At 34.7% G+C, this 18,714-nt stretch overlaps 3 protein-coding genes across 3 annotated transcripts; 1 reads left to right on the plus strand and 2 right to left on the minus strand.

Annotated features, from left to right (window-relative positions):
- Positions 1-10,336: 10,336 nt before the first annotated feature.
- LOC133334401 (alpha-amylase 2-like) lies at positions 10,337-12,131 on the minus strand. Its single transcript, XM_061542697.1, has 3 exons — positions 11,946-12,131; positions 11,305-11,888; positions 10,337-11,078 (listed from the first exon to the last, which is right to left on the minus strand). The coding sequence occupies exons 1-3, from the start codon at positions 12,129-12,131 to the stop codon at positions 10,337-10,339; spliced, it is 1,512 nt and encodes a 503-aa protein (XP_061398681.1).
- A 414-nt stretch (positions 12,132-12,545) lies between these two features.
- LOC133334402 (alpha-amylase A-like) lies at positions 12,546-14,192 on the minus strand. The gene is made up of 3 exons (XM_061542698.1): positions 14,004-14,192; positions 13,360-13,943; positions 12,546-13,287 (listed from the first exon to the last, which is right to left on the minus strand). Exons 1-3 carry the CDS (start codon positions 14,190-14,192, stop codon positions 12,546-12,548), a joined length of 1,515 nt encoding a protein of 504 aa, XP_061398682.1.
- Positions 14,193-15,828: 1,636 nt separating this feature from the next.
- Positions 15,829-18,195, plus strand: LOC133334418 (protein kinase C, eye isozyme-like). The gene is made up of 9 exons (XM_061542713.1): positions 15,829-16,006; positions 16,076-16,193; positions 16,255-16,365; positions 16,690-16,992; positions 17,056-17,147; positions 17,219-17,420; positions 17,478-17,666; positions 17,840-17,980; positions 18,042-18,195. Exons 1-9 carry the CDS (start codon positions 15,876-15,878, stop codon positions 18,192-18,194), a joined length of 1,440 nt encoding a protein of 479 aa, XP_061398697.1. The 5' UTR covers positions 15,829-15,875; the 3' UTR covers position 18,195.
- The last annotated feature ends 519 nt before the right edge of the window (positions 18,196-18,714 follow it).

An 18,714-nucleotide genomic window follows, 5' to 3' on the forward strand; every position in this document is an offset into this window, starting at 1 on the left:
TAACCCTCGTATACGGATGTTGTTTGGCTGATCTTCCCCCTTTCGCTTTTGTGTGTGTGTGTGCAAATTTGCTTGTGTCCGGATATGTTTTTCTCGAGTTTTATATGTGATGTTGTAGCCATCGTCGTTGCGAACGCAATGTTGGTGTTAAATTATTTAATTTCACTTAGAAAGTCAGAAAAGCATTAACATGTAACATGACAAATTCACTTTGACACTTTTGCAGAAAACAGAAACAGAACGACACGACACAAACGAATGAATGAACAAAAGTTTTGAAAACACAAAAGAGGAAACATCATGAATGCGACAGCAACAAAAGAAGAAAAAGGAAAGAAACTTTTTCTTGCTAAATGAAAACAGGCCAGAGGAGTCAAACAGGTGTATAATATTCTATGAGTCCAGAAAGAAACAAATGAATGAATGAATTCATGAAAATGAGAAACAATGTTTGAATGATTTGTAGTAATTTATCACAATGTCGGATAACAATGATAAGAATAAGTACAAAAGATGTCATGTGATAGACAATGAGGGAGGTAAGGAGGGAGGAGGTGTATTTCATCCCAAAATAAATTAAAGTAAAAGGGCAAATAGTTTATGTTCTTAATAGGCAGGGTCATATTAAATCATGGATTTTGCTGCCTAATTTCTAAAAGATTTCTCGAAGCCAAAAATATTTTTACAAGGACAAACTAGCGTAGATTTATTAAAAACATGTTTAAGGACAAAGGCGTGGATGTATTATTTTTTTTATATGCGAGGATTTATTCAAAATATTTTTCAAGGACAAGCGTGGGTTTATTAAAAATATTTTTAAGGACAAACAAAGGCGTGGATGTATTAAAAATGTTTTTTCAAGGATAAACAAAGGCGTGGATTTATTAAAAATATGTTTTCAAGGACAAACAAATGTGTGGATTTATTAAAGATATTTTTTCAAGGGCTATCAAATACTGTCAAAGGCCTGGATTTAATATAAATATTGTTTCAAAGACTGTCAAAGGCCTGGATTTAATATAAATATTGTTTCAAAAACTATAAAAGGCCAAAATTTTATATAAATATTTTTTTCAAGGACTATCAAAGACAAAAAAATATCTTATCCATTTATTTGTAATATAAAATATGTATTTATATTGAACTAATGTGATTTATTATGTATGTTTGTGCTCATTCAATTATTTTCTATATCTTACCTCTTAAATAAACCACATTTTTTCACCCGTGTTTTTCTAACACTCTTTCACATTCAAATGGAAAAACAAAAATTAAAAAAAGGGGGAGTTACAAGGAACCACCTACACAAAATCATAAATTTTGGCTTGCCTTTAATTAAGTTTTTTGTTTGGTTGCTGCTGTCGTTGCTGCTGTAAGTGTTCAAAGTTTGTACACATTTGCTAGAGCAATTTAATTTATTAAACCATTTCACCAAAACCTAGTCAAGTGTGGTGGGTGGTGTCTCACATAATTCTTTTACTTAAATCGCATGTTGTGTTTTAATAAAAAAAAAATCCAGCACACACACTCGAAAATACCCAAGGGTACATCCCAGTTTAGATTCCACTTGGAATAAAGGCTAACAAAGAATAAAGCAAAAGGAAGGATATATGGATTTTATTTGTTTGCCATCTTTTAAAGGGGGTACCCATAAACTTTTGAAAGCAAACACCACATTGTGCCGACTTTTCAGATTATGCTATTCATTGAAACGTTAAGTGTTCATAAAATTTAAATACCACTTACATTTAATTAATTTTTTTATTCGAAGGGAACAAATTTGATAAAGGGTTGACATTTGGTTTTTTATTTCATTAAGAGACCAATTTGTCTAAGGCTAAGTAGAATTTAATAATCTTTGCAGCTGGAAAATAATTAGTTTTTATTTTTATGCGATAACATTTTTTTTGGAAGTGGGACAATTAAAAAATTAAAAATAAGGCGGTATCCCTTATATTTATGGATTTTTATTTAAAAATGTTAAATAGATTTGTTTAGTTTAAAAAAAAAATACTATGTTAGGTTCTTTGTTTTAGAGGTCTCGAAACAAATTTTCAGAATTTTTATACCCTCAGCTGTATGGCTTTGCTATGGAAAAATGTGCCTCATCGAATTATTGGTCTTAGACCTAATGTTTCTTTGGACAAAATCCGTTTCAGACAATTTTGAGTCAATTTACAAATTTCCGTCTGTCAAATATAACTAGCCATGTTTAAACTAATTGTGTTCTTAATAACTCATCTTATTATTTTAATTTTTAAAATAACCTCTCTACTCAAAAGTTCAACCGTCTCAAATGAACATTAACATGCTCTTAAATGAAACTATTTCCCCCAAACAACGTTTAGAAATTATTGCAGAAAACCACAAAGTTTAGCGAAATTAAAATCTCAGCAATGTAATTTTGTTAAATTGAAAATCCTGCTGACATGCATACCACCACTTTTGTTGTTGTCGGTGGCCATCATGTCGTGCGAACAATGCGGCCATTTCAAGGCATTTATGGAATATTTAAGCAGAGGTGAAATACTTGAAGTGGAAAAGGAAAAGACAACAAAAAAACTGGTAGTGAATAATTCAAGTAACATTTAAAGCAACTAAACACAAGTGGGGCATAAGGCATGCCAAGCGTAGAGCAGTTGAGAGACCGGCAAAAGGACAATAAAACACAAGGAATAGAAGAGTATCCTTTTTAAATGATTACAGCACAGCACAATGAAATTGATTTACTACACGGAGACAGTAAGGAATGCAGGAATGATAGTTTAGTTGCGTTAGACACGAATTCGATTAACTCTACAACAATGAAATAATAAATTGGACTAGGGTGAAATATTTTTATGAACAATGGCTATTCTTGTAGCCAAAATTAAAGCAAATTCTCATGAATTTTTTCAGCCGTGGGAACCAGCAAAGTTAAATTTAGTCGAATATGTAGAAACATTTTTTCTCCAAATTGGGGAAGAGTACTTAAAAATTTTCAATATACGATATTTTCCTACATATATTGCCAGCTCTGAAGAAAATGGTTTATAATGAACCTTTTACCGCACAGTGGTTTTCGACAAATGAGTCTGAACCTATATCTCATTACTTCTAGTTGGTTTAGTTGCTGATAAGGCAAGGATTATATATGTATATATAGGACCTCAACTAGGAGCTGTGTGTTAAGCTTTAATAAGCAGAATGTCCTATGATTCTCAAGTAGCTGTGTGAGTATAAAACTTGGTCCTTTATTAAAAATATTTTTCAAGGACTCATTAAGACGTGGATTTATTAAAAATATTTTTTTCAAGGACTATCAATGGCGTGGATTTATTAAAAATATTTTTTCAAGGACTCTCAATGGCGTGGATTTATTAAGGACTGAGTGTTTTATAATCCAACTATCCATTCACCCTATAGACGATTATAAGATCAAGCGGGTTCATACGATTTACCGATTTTGGATCTTTATACCAAACCAGTGGAAGTTTTATTATTATTTGATTTGAGCCTGAGTTAAGAAGGATATTTAAAATATATTTGGGTTTTATGTCTGTTTTGTGTTGTATCGCCAATTCAACTTAGATAGGTCTAAGGAATACAGTTACAAAACGAGCTCATAGCCTAATATACCTATTTATCAAACCTGTGCTAACCGAAGCACAAACTGCCATATAACTTGGCAAAAAGAATGAACGTACACAGCTACAGCTACACCTACATCTACACACACACATACATTCAAAATACGCATGGTCTTTTGGACACATTGCTATAAAATAAACGTGAAATTATTGTGCATTTTGTTTGGTTTGATAAGAAACGGCTAAACGCCAAAACAGCAGCATTTTACAGTCTAAACGAAGGTTGGCTATGAAGATCCAAACCAAAGGCCACTGTGTTGTGACTCAAAACATGGCAAACGGATATCCGGTTGCGTGCCAAGTTATTTTTTTTTCTTCGATTATTTACTCTCTTCTTCATAAAAAAAATACAACGACAAAAAAACGCAATTTTAAACGTAACAAACCATTCATTCCTGGAAACCAATTTTTAAAGGCCAGAAATCTATGATAAAAAAAGATATTTTTTTTTTAAATTATTCTTATCAAATAATAACAACATAAATACTAGATGACCCTTATTTTTTTGTTTTGATTTCAGAAATGAAATTTTTTGCTACTCAAGCAGAAACTTTTTGTCAGCTAACAAGGAAGTAAAAAAATGGATACAAACACACACACAACCCAGCCATCATAATTTGTCCTAGTCCAAGCCTGTGTTCTATTGAACAAAAACAACAACAAGGCAGCAGAAATCTTTTATTTATGCATGTGTATGTGTTTGTACGTTTCGTGTTTGTCGCTTCTTTGACTGTCAGTCATTTTATTTGCCAGTCTTTGTACAATTTGTTTAGTAAGCAACAATTGTTGTTGTTGTTGTTGTCGTCGTTGCTATATTTGTGTTCGAAATGTAAAAAATCTTTATTTAAGACTTTTTAAGTAGATATTTAAGTATGTGTGTATGAGGAGTGTTGTATGTAATTTTTCGCTGAATATAAACAAATACAAACAAGACACACACATACACCCTGGAAAAGGTAGAGAGAAATATAATCTACCGGTATCGGGGTGCAGAAAGTGCTGTATAAGTTCAAACAAAAGTGTTGATGGACAGTAAGCTAGGCATATTTAACCCTAATCGGGACTGGAAAGGGTAACGGAAAGGATTTTAGATTTGTTAATTAAAGTTTTTGTACTCCTTTTTCCCAGATGTTATAGATGCTTTAAATTTAAAAATTTTTTTTTTAAGATTATGCAAACGTTCTTGAGATATATATTTGTTTCTAAGAAAATATCCCTTCTATATTTTGAAAAGATATTCTGGAGAAAGAATGAACTTATTTTGTCCAGGGTTTAGTGAGAAGAGACAGCTCGACTTTGGACTGTGGGTATAATCCGAAGTTCATATATAGATAATTTCTCTTAAGATCTCCCTCCATATTATCTCGCAAACCTCGAAACCCCGAATAGTATTTCCTTAGAAGCCCACCTCAAAGTTTGGGGTTAATATATGTTGCAGTTGTATATTGTTGCTGTATTTATTTTTTTCTCTGTATTCCTTTTCGTTCATTCGTTTTTTTTTGCATTTCACATATTGTAGACGGCCCATAAAAATCAACAAATACTGACGAGCCTCTCAGCCTCTTGACGTGTTTAGTGTTTTCTGTTTCTATATTCACACGTACACGTTAAGGGCCTTTTGTGTTCTGTGTTTGAATGTTTGATTGTCTGTACAGATATATGTGAATATGTGTGTTTGCACGTGGATATATTTGTATATTGTTGTGCAAATCCATACGTGAGTATTAACTAAATGTAAATCCTGGTGAAATATTAGGGCGGATGAAACCATTATTTACAATTTGATTTTTATAAAAATTAAAGTTATAACGATTTTTTTCTATACGAAAAAATTATTTTTTTTAATGCAAAAAAAGAAAATTAGTTCCGATTTTTTTTCTTTATGAAAAAAGTAATCCCTAAATTTTTATATACGAAAAAAAAACAACATTTAACATTGTTTTTCTATCCGAATTTTTCTTATAAGGAAAAAAAAATTTAAATTTGGAAAAAATATTCCCAATTTTTTCTATTCGAAAATAATTCTTTTAAATTTTTTTCTATACGAAAAAAATATTCCTAATATATTCCGAATTTTCTTCGATACGAAAAAAATTATAACAAATTTGTTTCTATAGTAAACATTTTTTTGAATTCCAGGTAACTCTAAGGTTTATCAAGTTTAAAATTTGACTAATTTTCACACAGATTTCAACACTTCCTGGTTAAGATTAGCAAAATACATTTTATCAGGAAGCTCGACACATTCCTTCTGAAAAACATTTTTAAACATTCATTATGATTCCAATTATGACCACACCTAATATGCCTTTGGTAGGCACACACACGTAAAAATGTATCTATTATCTGTACCTGCCGACATAGCTATCTGCAGATGGGCTATACGGATGCTGTTTGTCGTCCTAGTCTTCATTCCTCTACAGCTTTTTGTTTTCACATACAAAAAACAGACACAAACGCAGCCACTTAAATATGTCTTCCAAAGTGGCATTTAAGGTTTAATGATGCTGTGTGTTTCTTTTTTACCGCAAACAATGGCAACTTACTATTTTTAACTATTGCAATTAAAATAGTTTAAATATAGTTTAAACAACAACAAAAACGTGAAAGCAGATGCGGCCCCTTAAAAAGTAACAGCAACAACAACAATGTGAAACAAATTTTGTTGAATGACCTCATTATTTTAACGCATCACTTCACACAGGACGATGGTTAACACAAAAATAAAAGACCAAGTCCATCTTTTTTTGGGTAAAATATAAAATAGCCGCGTTAAAACAAAACGCACGCTTAAACACACACATTCACAAGGTGGTAGGCAATATATAATTCATGTTGCTGTAAATATTATTAACCTCTTTAGAGTAATTAATTTATGTTCATAACATTCCATGGGGGTCCTTGTTTTTAGGGCTCACGGCACATTGCCTCTCTCTTTTTGGGTACAGGTTTCTTTTTTTTTGTATCAACATTTATTACTTTATTATTGACATTTATTGGCTTTTAATATTGCAGACATTATCCGCCGCCACCATCGTCATTAGAACGAACACTATTACTGCAAAGTAACATGCCACCATGCCGAACACATTTCCTGGACATTCGCTCCATTTAATCACTCACACTTGTAATACATATTCAACAACAGCAGCAGTGCAGCAGCAGAACTGTAGCTGCGACCACACTCTTGATATTAGATAGCATTTACCTAGGACAAGTCTGAAGTACGGTTACAACTACACTACACCACATCATTTAACACGTGACTAATTCCAGTTGTATTGTTGTAATATCTTGGGCTAATAATTAAGTCAACACGTACTTTCAAATTCACATTTTCCCGTTGGCACTGCATATTTGACCGAACGAAGCGAACGAGTGTTTAGCATATTTTAACCGTCAAAGTACGAATACCAAATTGGACTATTTTCGTGTCGACGCCAGTACTACCCCATTCGATTAAAGTTATGGATATTATACTGCAAATTGTTGTTGGTGTTGTGTTTTTGGAGGTTATTGGTTAGTTTATACTCTATGAGAAATTTGTATTTCTCTTTAGTTGTTCGCTGTGCTCTTGGTTGTGAAACAATTTTTACCGGTGGAAATTTTTTTCTTTGCAGATTTGATTTTCCAGTGCGAATCTTGTTGAAGGAGAATGAAATGAAAATTATCTAGTTTTTGTTTAGGGTTTCTCTCAGAGAAAAAAGTAGGGGCCTTTATTTTTTAGCAGCTTACACTGTTAGAAATACAATATTGGGCGAAGATCTACAAGAAAATGCTTAAGTCATATTGAAATTGTTCATACCGAAAACTGTGAAGTCTGGGGGCTAGACAAATGTGTTTAACAATTAATTAATCTATAAAAAGGTTACGTTTCACATGGCAAAATTGTTTCACTTGGCCCTGAAAAGATAATTAGTAGCAATGTAAATAAAATGATTTATTAGGTCCCCATTTTTGGTTAATAAGATTGTCCATTTTTATACGGCTAAAATGGAGCTGGCGAGTCTATATTGAATAGGTCCTGCAATGTTCCCGGAAACAACTTTAAGCTACAATGAGCGCTATGTGTATTGTAATGTGATTCTGCACATTGTATTCATGATTTATAAATATAAACAAACAGAAAAAAAATGAAAAAAAGAGAAAAATAGAGGGATAATATGAATTACACTGCGCAAGTCTAAATTGGAAATTGTACGATTTATTGTACAATTAATACTACTAATACTAGAAAAATAACTGTATGAGGAGGCAATAAAGAGTAGAAATAAGATAAGTTCGTCCTAGTGGAACTTTTATACCGCCCAGTATGTTGTGTGCTTTCAATATTCCTAAAACCTGTCGGGATCATTATACGGGGAAAAAGTTTCTTATTCTCCAGGAATCCGATATGCCAAATAATAGTCAATTCGATGAGAAAATTCGGTTAAATATTTAACAGTACAGAAAATGGGACGAGACCTTTTTGTCGGTCCTGAAATATTAAATTATTAAAATACAGAAAATATGATTATGTGGAGGCTACCCGGATACTCAGGTATATAGGTTCCGCAACTAAATCAATAACTTCCGGATAGATGTACGGTTTGGCGTTAAGGCAAAGCCTTGTTTAAACCCTTCAAATTCTCATATATTAATATGTTTGGCAGTATCCATACGAAAACCAGCAACACCCAAATCAATGATTCATATAATTAACAATAACATCGAGTATGTGCGGCAGCGGGCACCGCTGGCCAATTGCGTTTATGGTAATAGGCTACCAAACCCATCGATTGACCAGCCTTCAAAACGGACAATTTCTCAATGAGAATTTAAAAAATTAAATTACAGCCAATTTGGGAAGTTTGGACACAAATTTCAATTGTGTCTAAACTTCCCAAAATACTGAAATTGGGATCCCGTAAGAATCAAAAATACCAAATTACAGAATAATAAAATAATCAACGCTTCAAAAAGCTTTCAAATTCCGAATATTGGAGATATCGTAGTATGGAAACCCCCCTATAAAGTGGACCGATATACCAAACATCCTAGGACTAGTAGCAATATATGTGCAATGTGTCAAAGCTGTATCTGAAATTAAATTTGACAAGAGATAAATATATGAATATTCCCCATCATTAAACATAATGTTCCATAAAAATAAGTAGTTAGTAAATTCTCAGTGTGTATACTAAATATTGTTTTATATAAATCATACGCCAACATAATAATAGCAGTGGACTAATTTTGACCAAATTACCAGAAAGTGGTTTATTCGACTTGTTAAGCATGGTGTATGTTAATATTGATTAATTAATGGAATGGCCCGGTAGCAACTCTCAAAATTTCAATTCTATCGTATATCGTAATTCCTGTATAAAAATTGGATTTTCGTATTATTATAATATGTATTATTTTCACTCTAGTTTCTCCATTTTGGAAATCTAAACATTTAATTTCACCTCCATTATACCGGCAGAAATATTACCTGCATGCCACTTTCCCTGTTAACTGATTATGACATAGACTCTTTCTCTGTATACGAAATTTTGCAGACTACCATGTAAAATAACATTATTGGAAATACTGGGAGAAAATTAATGGAAAACTCACGTCTGAAAATAAAATGGAGAGAACGCGAAGCTAAACTAAAGTTGTGACTAAGTGGAACTTGCTGATTTGTTTTTGTTTTTTTTCAGCCGAAACGAAAGGTGGCTGTGGATATTGGTGTTTCTTGGAATAATGCCATATATACACAACAGATACATACATATATACAAACGATTGTGTGTTCATATGCATACATACATACACAACTATGGCAAATAAGGCTAAAACGTGTTTTGCAGGCAGACAAAAGTGATGACGTCAATAGCATGTCAATGCATTTAATGATGGCAGCAACAACAACAACTACAGCAACCAGCCATGCTAAGAGAAGCACGAGATCTACACTTGCCACTCTTTCTGCTCCTCCTGCTGCTGTTTTTGGTGGTTATGATGAGGATGGTAAATGCCGATGGCGGCGATTCTGTTGATGATGATGATGACGGTGGCAATGTTAGACAATGATTACTATTATAATAATGATGATTATGGTGTTTACATTCCTCGGTACACTACAGCAGCAACAACAACCACAATAGTAAGCAAAAACAAATTATAAGCAATCATTGTTGGAGTAATTCTTTTTTCTCAGTTGCTTTGCTTGTTCAATGTGGGAGTGGAAGTATTTCCTTCTTTGGCATTTTATTCTTTGGTTGGTTGTAGGTAGCTGTGTGCGTGCGTGTGTGTGCATTTTCAATATTGAGGGTGATTGAGTTTAGGTTGTTTACCTCGATAAAGTTTTGATTTTTCGTTTTTTTTTCTTTTTTGTGTTTCGTTATGATGGGCTGCTGATGCCGGCGCTGCACTTGCTACCCTGTCCTACAATGTTAGGTGCTGTTATTGTTGTTGTTTAATGAGGTCTAGTTCATCTGTAGTTGGGTGTGTGTGTTAGTGGGTTTGTTTAGGGGGCTTTGTTGGTATTATGATTTTTATTATTATTCCCTTGCAATGTAATTGAACTCGATTTGTGAATTGTAACAAACTTTATTTTGATGGTTATGTTAGTGGCACAAGTTTTTTGTTTGCCGATTTTTATTTATAAATAAAAAATCCAGTTCACTTTTTGGCCTCATTTTCCACTTAAAGAATTTTGTATTGCATGAACTTGTAATTCAAGTTAATTTGGATTGATTATAGATAGCCAAAACTTTGGGACCTTTGGCAAGTGATATGTCCGCTTTGCCATCAGCTCCCACCGTGACTTTAAGTCCGGTGCAAGAATTACAAGATTTACGCCCGGAAATGATGTCACAATAAACTCCCTTGGGTAGGCCAGTTTGAAGATTAGCCTTTAGTTCCTTATCTTTATCCATATTGAAAGCCACAAAACCTTGATTGCCCCGTGAGAAGGCAATCTGATTGCCACCATTATCCCACCAATTTGCCAAGGGTTGATCGCTGAGAGTGTTACGGAATTTCACCATGTGATGTATTTCGGGCCAACGATGTTCACAAACCCATCCCGATTTCGCTGTATCACATTGATTGTTGTCTAAAAATGTTGGTCCAGTAATGGTACCATCTTTAGCGGCTGGTGGTCCCTGATCACTGTTCGCGAAACTATAGGAACTCATAACGCGGGTTACTTTGCCATATGGATGGGCTAACATAAAGGCCACGGCGGCTTTATATAATTCAGGATCTTTGTGTGTTAGTATATCAGCACCACCGGCTCCATGACCGCGCTGATTGTCATGATTATCCACAAATACAATGGCATCTTCGGAGGGTAACATAGCCCATTCGGGACCCCAATTTTTGAGAGTATTCAAAGATTTTTTACCACGAAACACTTCACCAATGGCTTTGGAAAATACAAATTCCGTTACAGCGCCCAAATGGTTGTATTCGGTTCTGAAAGGAAGAAGAGAGAGGGATGAGTATATCACACAACTTCATTGTCATATATGTACAAATAGATAAAACTTCATGTAGAACAAAAATGCTATGAAATCTTCGAAAATAATATATTTGTTGTTGCCATGGTCATGATCATAATCCTCTATTGAGTTCGTCTTCACATCGTTTTTTTTCACTTAGAGGTACCCACAATTTGTAAGAAATATTAAAATGCACTCACTTTTTTATAGGTTCCCCACCTAAATCAATGACTTCCTGATAGATATACGGCTTGGCGTTAGCAACAAAACCTTGTTTGGTATTTAGTCCCTTCAAACTGCCATATATTGCCTTCAAATCCTCCGGCCACATATGTTTGGCAGCATCCATACGAAAACCAGCAACACCCAAATCAATTAAATGATTCATATAATTAACAATCATATCGCGTACGTGCGGCAGCGTTTGATTCAAATCAGCCAACGAACCCAATTGACAATCTCTAACCTCAGTGGCATTTTGATAATTTTGAATTTCACAAGTCGGATGGAAATCAGCTGCGGCATATGGCACAGCTGGCCAATTGCGTTGTTCATAATAGGCGACGGAACCGGCAGTACCCATCGTTTGACCTGCCTTAAAACCGGACATATGATTTACAACAGTATCCACATAAATTCGTACGCCAACTTGATTGCAGCGTTTAATCATATCAGCTAAATCAGCTTCATTGCCGGAACGGGAGGTAAGTATATAAGACACGGGTTGATAACGAGCCCACCAGGGATTATTTTCTTGTACAATCACTTCATTGGGTGGGGAAATCTGGAGATTGTTACAACTTATTATTTTTTAATACTTCATTTTCAATTTTTTACACACCTGTACACCACCATAACCATGTGGCCCCAGAAAATCTTCGCATTCCTTGGCAATATCCTTCCAAGTCCACTCAAATAAATGCACAATAGTACCGCGTTTGTCCGCAAACAATGGTTCTTTTTGAGCAGCCACAAGTTTCAATAGAAAAATCAATAAAAATCCGAAATACAACCGCCTCCCAACCATGATTGAAGTGCAAATAATAATTTTCGATTTGAACTGACTTAGGTTCTGGGAATTACAATTGTTTTTATACTGCCAGCAATCTCAGATGCTTCGTTTAGAGATAAGAACTTATTGTTGCATTGTTTTTGTTTTGAAACGATGAGAGCACTTGTTGGCACTGTATTCGGAAGTATGTATGTATATATGTTTATTTGTTTTTGAATATTTTATTTATAATTATAAAACACATATGTACTACATATTTACTTTACAAGCGTGTCAGCACTCAAAACGTAACAATAACGTAAATGGAAAATTTAATTAATGAAAATTTACTCTCATTTCTGTTAGGGGTTTGACAATATCTGTATATTATTAAGAGAAGAAAATTCATACAATATACATTCTTTATTGAAATAGAATTTGAAATGCAATTTACAACAATTTCGATTGATTGGAAATAGCCAACCATTGAGGTCCCTTGCCAAGTTCAATGTTAGCCGAACCATCTTCTGACACCACCACTTTATGTCCTTTACATTGATTGTCAACTTTGCCACCAGAAATGACATCGCAGTATTCACCTTTAGCTAAACCGGTTTGTAAATTAGCCTGCAACTCATTATCCAAGTCCTGATTGAAGGCAACAAATCCCTTGTTGCCACGTGAAAAGGCCACCTGTTTATTCTCATTATCCCACCAATTCTCCAAGGGGGCATCATTGACAAAATTACGGAATTTTACCATTTCTACAATTTCTGGCCAACGATGTTCGCATACCCAACCCGAACTGTCGGTATCACATTGATTATTGGGCAAAAAGCTGGGGTCCTTAATATTTCCATTTTCATCGGCCGGAGGTCCTTGGTCACTATTGGCAAAAGCAAAAGAACTCATAACTCTGGCAACTTTGCCGTAAGGATGAGCCAACATAAAGGCCACAGCAGGTTTATACAGCTCAGGAACTTTGTGTGTAAGTATGTCGGCACCACCAGCTCCATGGCCACGTTGATTGTCATGATTATCTACGAAGACAATGACATCTTCCGATGGCAGCATATTCCATTCAGGGCCCCAATTCTCCAATGATTTCAAGGGGATTTTGTTGCGGAACACCAAACCAATGTCAGTGGAAAATTTGAATTCAGTTACAGCACCCAAGTGATTGTATTCGCTTCTATAAAGTAAAGTGGGCACATGAAAAGGAGTGGTAGAAATTAAAAATTCATCGTAAATTCGTAAAACTTACTTCTTAATCTCTTCACCTCCCAAATCAATGACTTCCTGATAGATATAAGGTTTGGTATTGGCAGGGAAACCAAAATCCACATTCAAATCCTTAAGACGGCCATAAATAACTTCCAAATCCCCGGGCCACATATGTTTGGCGGCGTCCATGCGAAAACCAGCCACTCCCAAATCCGTGAAATGATCCAAATACTCAACAATCATATCGCGAACATGTGGCACCGTCTGATTAAGATCAGCCAATGAAGCCAATTGACAATTCCTTACTTGTAGGGGATCTTGATAATTTGAGATATCACAAGTTGGATGGAAATCGCTGGGACCATAAGGTACTGCAGGCCAACTACGTTCACCATAATTGGCCACAGAACCGGCAGTACCCAAGGTGTCGCCATCTTTATAACCCGACATATGGTTGACAACTATGTCAACATAGGTGCGTACACCCACCTGATTGCAGCGTCTTATCATATCAGCCAAATCGGCTTCCGAACCTGATCTTGAGGTGAGTTTATAAGAGACTGGTTGATAGCGGGCCCACCAGGGATTGTTGTCCGCCACTATAACTTCGTTGGGTGGTGAAATCTGTTTTCAAAGAAAAAAATCCTATTTGTAAACATTTTTAATATTAGTTATGAGACTTACCTGTACACCGCCATATCCTTGGGGTCCTAAAAATTCCTCACATTCCCGTGCAATCTCCTTCCAGGTCCATTCAAACAAATGCACAATTGTGCTGCGGTTGTCAACGAATTGTGGCTCCTTTTGAGCCCATGTTAGGGCTAGGGTGAGGAGGATGAATGCAACACTTGAAGAGCTGATCTTGTTTTTCATTTTCTTCGATCTGAAGTAAATAGCCACTTCGACATTGCTTTTATAGCCGCTTACGGGTGACGATTTTGAAGTGATGCAATGTTTACAAGCGGAACACTTGATTCAATCTAACTTGGTGGAATATTGTTTTTATTGGTCAGTGGTATTGGACTTGAATTGTTGTAAACATATGTTTAAATATTAATTTTTTTTGAATAAAGGGATAGGTTTTACTTGTTTGAAGTCATTGAATCACCTGTGGAAATTTTTCAGATATATCTATAAGCAAATATTGACATAGGTCATTGTACCGCAAATATTTATATATTATGGAAATACTGTTAATATAGAAAATATTTTCAGAATACATTGTGGATACCCTTCGTCTTGCTTGTTTTGTTAAACCCTACATTTAAATATACTACTGAAAAATATAAACATATTTAATTTTCTATTTTTGCTTTGCGCCTCTTATCCACACATCATCACTGTTATATATTCATTGACCTCATCGATGTTAAACAATTGTTTAAACTTACGTTTAACGAAAAAATACATAAAATACCTAAAACATTGTCCCCCTTCCACAAAGACAACGCCATTTGACACTTTTAAGGCTTCCTTTAGAGGTTTTCTTTAGCAAATGATTTTGAAAATGAAATCAGTCACTGTTGGTCAGCCAACGGCTAAATTTCAGATTTCAAAGTGAAAAAATCCAAAAAAACGAAAAAAAGTATAATTCTGTTGTTCTGCAAAAAGGATAACCGCTAAAGGATAATAAAATGGCAGCCGCGGCAGCAGCACCAGCTGCAGCAGCTGGGGGAGCGCCCAAGGATTTGGTACAGATTGCGGGTGAGGGGGCATTTACCAATTATATGAAAAATCGCCTTAGGCGAGGTGGCATGAAACGCAAAGGATTGGAAATTATTAATGGTCATAAGTTTGCCGTGAGATTTTTCAAGCAACCCACCTACTGTGGCCACTGCAAGGAATTTATATGGTAAGCCAGTTATGCAATCAACGATAGAAAAAGTTTCAAAAATACCGAATGGAAAGGAATTTTAATTAAATTAAAAATTGGTTTATGTGTTTTTTGTTGTGCTCGTGAATAACAGGGGTTTTGGCAAGCAGGGCTATCAATGTGAAGGTGAGTTTCGTTATGGTTTGGGATTTTATGTTCGCCATTAATCATTTTTTTTGTATTGTGCAACTGTTGTTTTTTTACAGATTGCCGTTTTAATATCCATCAGAAATGCTGTAAATTTGTGGTTTTCAAATGTCCTGGCACGGAGACCGATATTGATGGCGAGTGTGCCAAAGTTAAACATGCTTGGGTCTCCACAACATATTCCGCTCCCACATTCTGTGATGATTGTGGTCTGCTGTTGCATGGTGTCCAGCATCAGGGTGTCAAGTGTGATAGTAAGTTTGAAATTGTGGTGCCATATCAGAACTGAGTTAATCAATTTATAAACAAAAAACTTTTCTAGATTGCAATTTGAATGTCCATCATAATTGCAAGGATAAAGTTCCACCATTGTGCGGTGCTGATATTACGGAAATTCGTGGCAAATTATTGTTGTATGTTGAAATGAAGGGAAATACATTGAAAGTGGATAGTAAGTAGAAGACTTAACTCTCTTCTTTGATATTATTTGACATTTTGTAAAATTTCTAGTCAAGGAAGCCGCTAACCTAATTCCCATGGATACCAATGGCTTGAGCGATCCTTATATTGCCATACAGCTACATCCAGATCGCAGTGGCAAAACCAAAAAGAAGACCAAGACCATTCAAAAGAATTTGAATCCAGTTTTCAATGAATCGTTTACTTTGTAAGTTTCGTAAAAATTTTTCCATTCTTATCCCCAAATGATTTTTACTATCTTTTATTTCTATTATAGCGACATTGGACCCCAGGATCGTGAAAAGCGTTTACTGGTAGAAGTATGGGATTGGGATCGTACTTCTCGTAACGATTTTATGGGCTCTTTCTCCTTCAGCATGGAGGAAATTCAAAAGGTAAATTAGAAATAATTTTTCTCAAGATACATTTTAAATGAATTTTGTTTTTTTATTCCAGGAACCAATTGATGGCTGGTACAAGTTTTTGTCGCAAGTTGAAGGTGAACATTACAATATACCTTGCACTGATGCCGTCAATGACATTGCTCGCCTCAGGGATGAGGTTAAGGTAATTATATAAAAAATCCTATAGAAACAACTTTTTTGTAAAAATGTTTACCTATCACTAACGATGTTCTTATGCAAAATTATATTTCTCAATGACTTAGATATTTTTTGTATAACCGACTTTCAAAGAGAAAATAATTTTATCCAGAACAATTGTTCTGTTGAAAAAACGATTTCTCAGCAGTACATTTTTTTTATAAAAAGACTTGCTACGTGCAATTTTTGTCTACAATAACAACTTCCTCTATGGAAATAGTAAAAACTCTTGCTTTGAATTTCCTTAATACGCTCTAAGTAAACATTTTTTTACCTATGTTTTTTCCAGACCGAAAAGAAGACCAACAAACGCCGCATGGACAACAAGGATATGCCACACAACATGAACAAACGTGATATGATTAGGGCTGCTGATTTTAATTTCATTAAAGTTTTGGGCAAAGGTTCATTTGGTAAGGTGCTATTGGCCGAACGTCGTGGTACCGATGAATTGTATGCCGTCAAGGTACTCCGCAAGGATATTATTATACAGGCCGATGATATGGAATTGCCAATGACGGAGAAATTCATATTGGCACTGTCGGGAAAGTCACCATTTTTGATATCATTGCATTCATGCTTCCAGACTATGGTAAATTGAAATCGAAAATAGTTTGTTAAGTAAAAAAAAATAATTCGTCTTGTCTCTCCACAGGACCGTTTATTCTTTGTATTGGAATATTGCAAGGGTGGTGATTTGCTTTATCAATTGCAAAAATATGGACGTTTCAAGGAATCGGTGGCCATGTATGTATTATAATTTTTATAAAATATCCTGCAAATAAGTTGAATGTGACCTCTACAATATCCTCTTGTAGTTTCTATGCCGTTGAGGTTGCCTTGGCCTTGTTCTTTTTGCATGAACGTAAAATCATTTATCGCGATTTGAAATTGGATAATATTTTATTGGATTTGGATGGCCATATCAAGTTGACCGATTTTGGTTTGTCCAAGGATAATGTGGGAGAAAATGACACCACTCGCACCTTCTGTGGTACCAGCTGTTATTTGGCTCCGGAGGTATAAACTTCTTCTTAATATTGGATCGTTTTATTTATTAAAACAAATGTATCCTAGATTTTGGCCTATGAACCTTATAATCACACCGTTGATTGGTGGGCCTATGGTGTACTTTTGTACGAAATGATGGCTGGCCAACAACCTTTCGAAGGTGAAGATGATGCCGCCATGTACAAGAATATCAAAGAAAAGAAGGCAGTATTTCCAAAACATTTTTCGCAGGAGTCCATGGATGTTATTACTAGTGTAAGTTACTAAAATACTCCCAAATGTATCTACCTTTAAAAATTCCTAATACACAAAATATTGCTATTATGAATTATAGCTATAGCATAGTAATTAGTTGTTGGCTCTCATTACTAACTTATAAAGAAGTTCGCCTGTAGTTCGAAATTTAATATGTTAATCCCTGCTTTCAGTTCTTGGCCAAGAAGCCGAACAATCGTTTGGGTGCCGGGAAGTTTGCACGCAATGAAATTCAAACCCATCCCTTTTATAACATTATTGATTGGGATTCGGCTGCAGACAAGGGCATGGAACCACCAATTATACCCAAAATTGTAAGTTTGTGGAGTAGATTTTGAAAGGTCTTAAAAATAGTTTTGTTTCTTCCCTCTTTAGAAACATCGCAAAGATATATCGAATTTCGATACCACCTTTACCGCTGAGAAAACCGATTTAACACCCACCGATAAATTGTTTATGATGAATTTGGATCAGGGTGATTTCTTGGGTTTCTCTTATATGAATCCGGAATTTATAACAATGGTCTAAGCGGATCAATTATTATTCTCTCTATTTGAAATTTTAACAGTATTTGAATTTGCTTTATTTAACACTGTTACCTTAAATAACTATTTAAAATATATGAATTATAACAGCAGTGTGCTTTGAAAGCTAAAAATGTTGATGAGAGTAAAGCTTTATTTGGTTGTTGCTATGGAAATGCAGTACTTTAACTTTTAGCACATTGAAATGGAAGCTTATTTTGGTGGTAGAGAAGATACCAACCGGAAGTTATTATATTTGGCGAAAAGCTTTCAAAAAAGGTGGTGACAATGGTATGAAAAGCCACTGCAATATTTTATATAGAGAAATTGTAAATTTGTAAATATTAATGACGGTTGTAAAGGCAAGCTTTTAGTTCAAATTTTAAAAAATCAAAAAAAAAGATCAAGTTAAACTATTTCAATAAAAAAGGTTAGGTATTTTGTTTTTTATAAAAATATTGAACTATCTTTGCCGGTAAGGATAGTTTCCTCTTCATTATATTGTCTCTAAAATGTTCCTCGTG

This window comes from Musca vetustissima, unplaced genomic scaffold (assembly GCF_032173495.1).
Source record: "Musca vetustissima isolate MV318-11 ecotype Yass unplaced genomic scaffold, APGP_CSIRO_Mvet_v1 utg4101, whole genome shotgun sequence".
Classification (NCBI taxonomy): domain Eukaryota; kingdom Metazoa; phylum Arthropoda; class Insecta; order Diptera; family Muscidae; genus Musca; species Musca vetustissima.

What these genes read in the sequence shown, in the direction of transcription:
- LOC133334401 (XM_061542697.1), bottom strand. Translation starts at nt 12,131, where the DNA reads ATGGTTGGGAGGCGGTTGTATTTCGGATTTTTATTGATTTTTCTATTG. An exon ending in ATGGTTATGGTGGTGTACAG is followed by an intron (nt 11,889 to 11,945) that starts GTGTGTAAAAAA and finishes AACAATCTCCAG; the next exon opens with ATTTCCCCACCCAATGAAGT. An exon ending in GGTGGGGAACCTATAAAAAA is followed by an intron (nt 11,079 to 11,304) that starts GTGAGTGCATTT and finishes TCTTCCTTTCAG; the next exon opens with AACCGAATACAACCATTTGG.
- LOC133334418 (XM_061542713.1), top strand. Translation starts at nt 15,876, where the DNA reads ATGGATACCAATGGCTTGAGCGATCCTTATATTGCCATACAGCTACAT. An exon ending in GCCTCAGGGATGAGGTTAAG is followed by an intron (nt 16,366 to 16,689) that starts GTAATTATATAA and finishes TGTTTTTTCCAG; the next exon opens with ACCGAAAAGAAGACCAACAA. An exon ending in CCATGGATGTTATTACTAGT is followed by an intron (nt 17,667 to 17,839) that starts GTAAGTTACTAA and finishes CCCTGCTTTCAG; the next exon opens with TTCTTGGCCAAGAAGCCGAA.
- LOC133334402 (XM_061542698.1), bottom strand. Translation starts at nt 14,192, where the DNA reads ATGAAAAACAAGATCAGCTCTTCAAGTGTTGCATTCATCCTCCTCACC. An exon ending in AAGGATATGGCGGTGTACAG is followed by an intron (nt 13,944 to 14,003) that starts GTAAGTCTCATA and finishes CTTTGAAAACAG; the next exon opens with ATTTCACCACCCAACGAAGT. An exon ending in GGAGGTGAAGAGATTAAGAA is followed by an intron (nt 13,288 to 13,359) that starts GTAAGTTTTACG and finishes TTTACTTTATAG; the next exon opens with AAGCGAATACAATCACTTGG.